The sequence below is a fragment of the Eptatretus burgeri genome, chromosome 15, assembly GCF_056783735.1.
Source record: "Eptatretus burgeri isolate ZD-2024b chromosome 15, Ebu_testis_v1, whole genome shotgun sequence".
NCBI lineage: Eukaryota > Metazoa > Chordata > Myxini > Myxiniformes > Myxinidae > Eptatretus > Eptatretus burgeri.
This window is the reverse complement of record NC_140975.1, coordinates 69,599,312-69,600,939: the sequence shown is the minus strand read 5'-3', so window position 1 is coordinate 69,600,939 and position 1,628 is coordinate 69,599,312. Positions and strand designations below refer to the sequence as shown.

The 1,628-nt window shown below is 39.2% G+C and overlaps 1 protein-coding gene across 1 annotated transcript in view; it reads right to left on the bottom strand.

The window, feature by feature from the left end:
- The window catches only part of LOC147012463 (sulfotransferase 2B1-like), a 72,997-nt gene continuing 71,369 nt past the window's right edge, over window positions 1-1,628 (bottom strand). The window contains exon 7 of the mRNA XM_085856726.1: window positions 1-1,628. This exon is cut by the window's right edge and continues 12 nt beyond it. Coding sequence (XP_085712852.1) covers window positions 1,528-1,628 — 101 coding nt within the window. The 3' untranslated portion in view covers window positions 1-1,527.

Sequence of the window (1,628 nt, the reverse complement as noted above, 5' to 3'; positions counted from 1 at the left end):
TTTTTTTCATGAAAATATTTGATTTATTTGTCAATTACACAGCATTATTGTATTACAAATAGTATTCCAAATTACTTGTTCATGTTGTTTTGTTGTGGAATAACGTCGGATCACGTGTGATGACGTAATTGCCCAAGAGAGGACCCAGGTGGGTCACGACAAATCTGTGGGATGGGATTTGTTTCAGGATCTTGTTGCATGAGATCATGATGACAATATGATTTTAAAAGAATCTTTTAATAATCGAATGTAAAACTCATTGTGTAATCAATGTGCCTCTGTCTTTCATTACGTTTCCCAAACTCCCAAAGATTTAAAAATTCCACCTGGAGGGAAGTTCACAAAGTTTTACCAATGTGATAGAAATCGGTAAGAATCGCTAACTTTCTAATATTAATAAATCGGATGTTAATTAATGATGAAATAGATTTCCTCACAAATTATAAACACCTGTTTATTGAAAGGAAACCAATTTTTGGAATGTTCGACCATCGTGGGTATCCTGTGTGTCAAATGTTCTGAATGACTCTTCTATTATCCTACTCAATGGATATGGATTCATACGAGGGGGTAGTTCAAGGTTGATGTGGACCTTTAGTCTCGATAATCAAAACCATTATGGGGGTGAATGAAGCTTCACCTGTTAGAGGTGTTTCCTGCAACATGCCAACACTCGTCCCATCAGCAACACGACAGGTCTTTGGGATAGGTACGCGGCCATTTCAGGAAAGGCGTTTTGACGTCGCCATTTGTAAACTCGATGCCACTCACGTGTTATTGGGGTGGTCCAGATAGATGAACATCACAAGGAACCGAATCTGGATGTAATGGGGGGTGGGGGTGGATTAGAGCTTCTCATCCTACGTACGCAACAAGACCCAGGTTCCTGGAGGTTTGGTAGAGTACACGTGCATTCATAAACATGTTGTAATTATCTTATTGAAGTTCGCTAAGAATGTAAGATTGTTTTGACAATTCCAACATGGACATCCATTGCCTCTGTGGTTTAATGTATCGTAATCTGAGGATTCTCCAAAATAATCTGCGAGACAGACACGTGAGTTGTTTGTTCGAGTGATAGCACTTTTGTACCATGTTTGAATGTTCAAGATCTTCCACCAATTAGTGTCTTTTTGAACTCGTTGTCCCCTTTAAACACAATGTTCATGAGGTGCACCAGTATACTGCACAGATGGTTTCCTGGGAATTTCCACTTGTTTGATGTTCTTCTCTACAAGGAACATGATGCACCATTACAGTACTGTTCCACAGCACACGTGACGATGGTTTGCATCGTCTTGGTTTTACCCAGAATGTATTTACCTGTTCATGTCATGACCTCTATAACTTACTCAGGGAACAAAATACGAGTGTACAAAGCTTCAGCATTGAACAATTAATTAAATATATTCTCACAAAGGTCCACCTCAACCTTGAAACCCCCTTGTAGATCTATAACTACTTTGTTTCTTTCTCCTGATCTCCATTGATCAGGTCCTGGAAACGTTTGAGCTTTAGGTTCAAACTTTAGATGTCCCAGATAAAGTTTATGTCATATCCTTTCATTTTCTGGTTGTAGACTCGATCAAACTCCTCGCTTTGTGCCACTGTGAAGTGGTTCTTCCAAT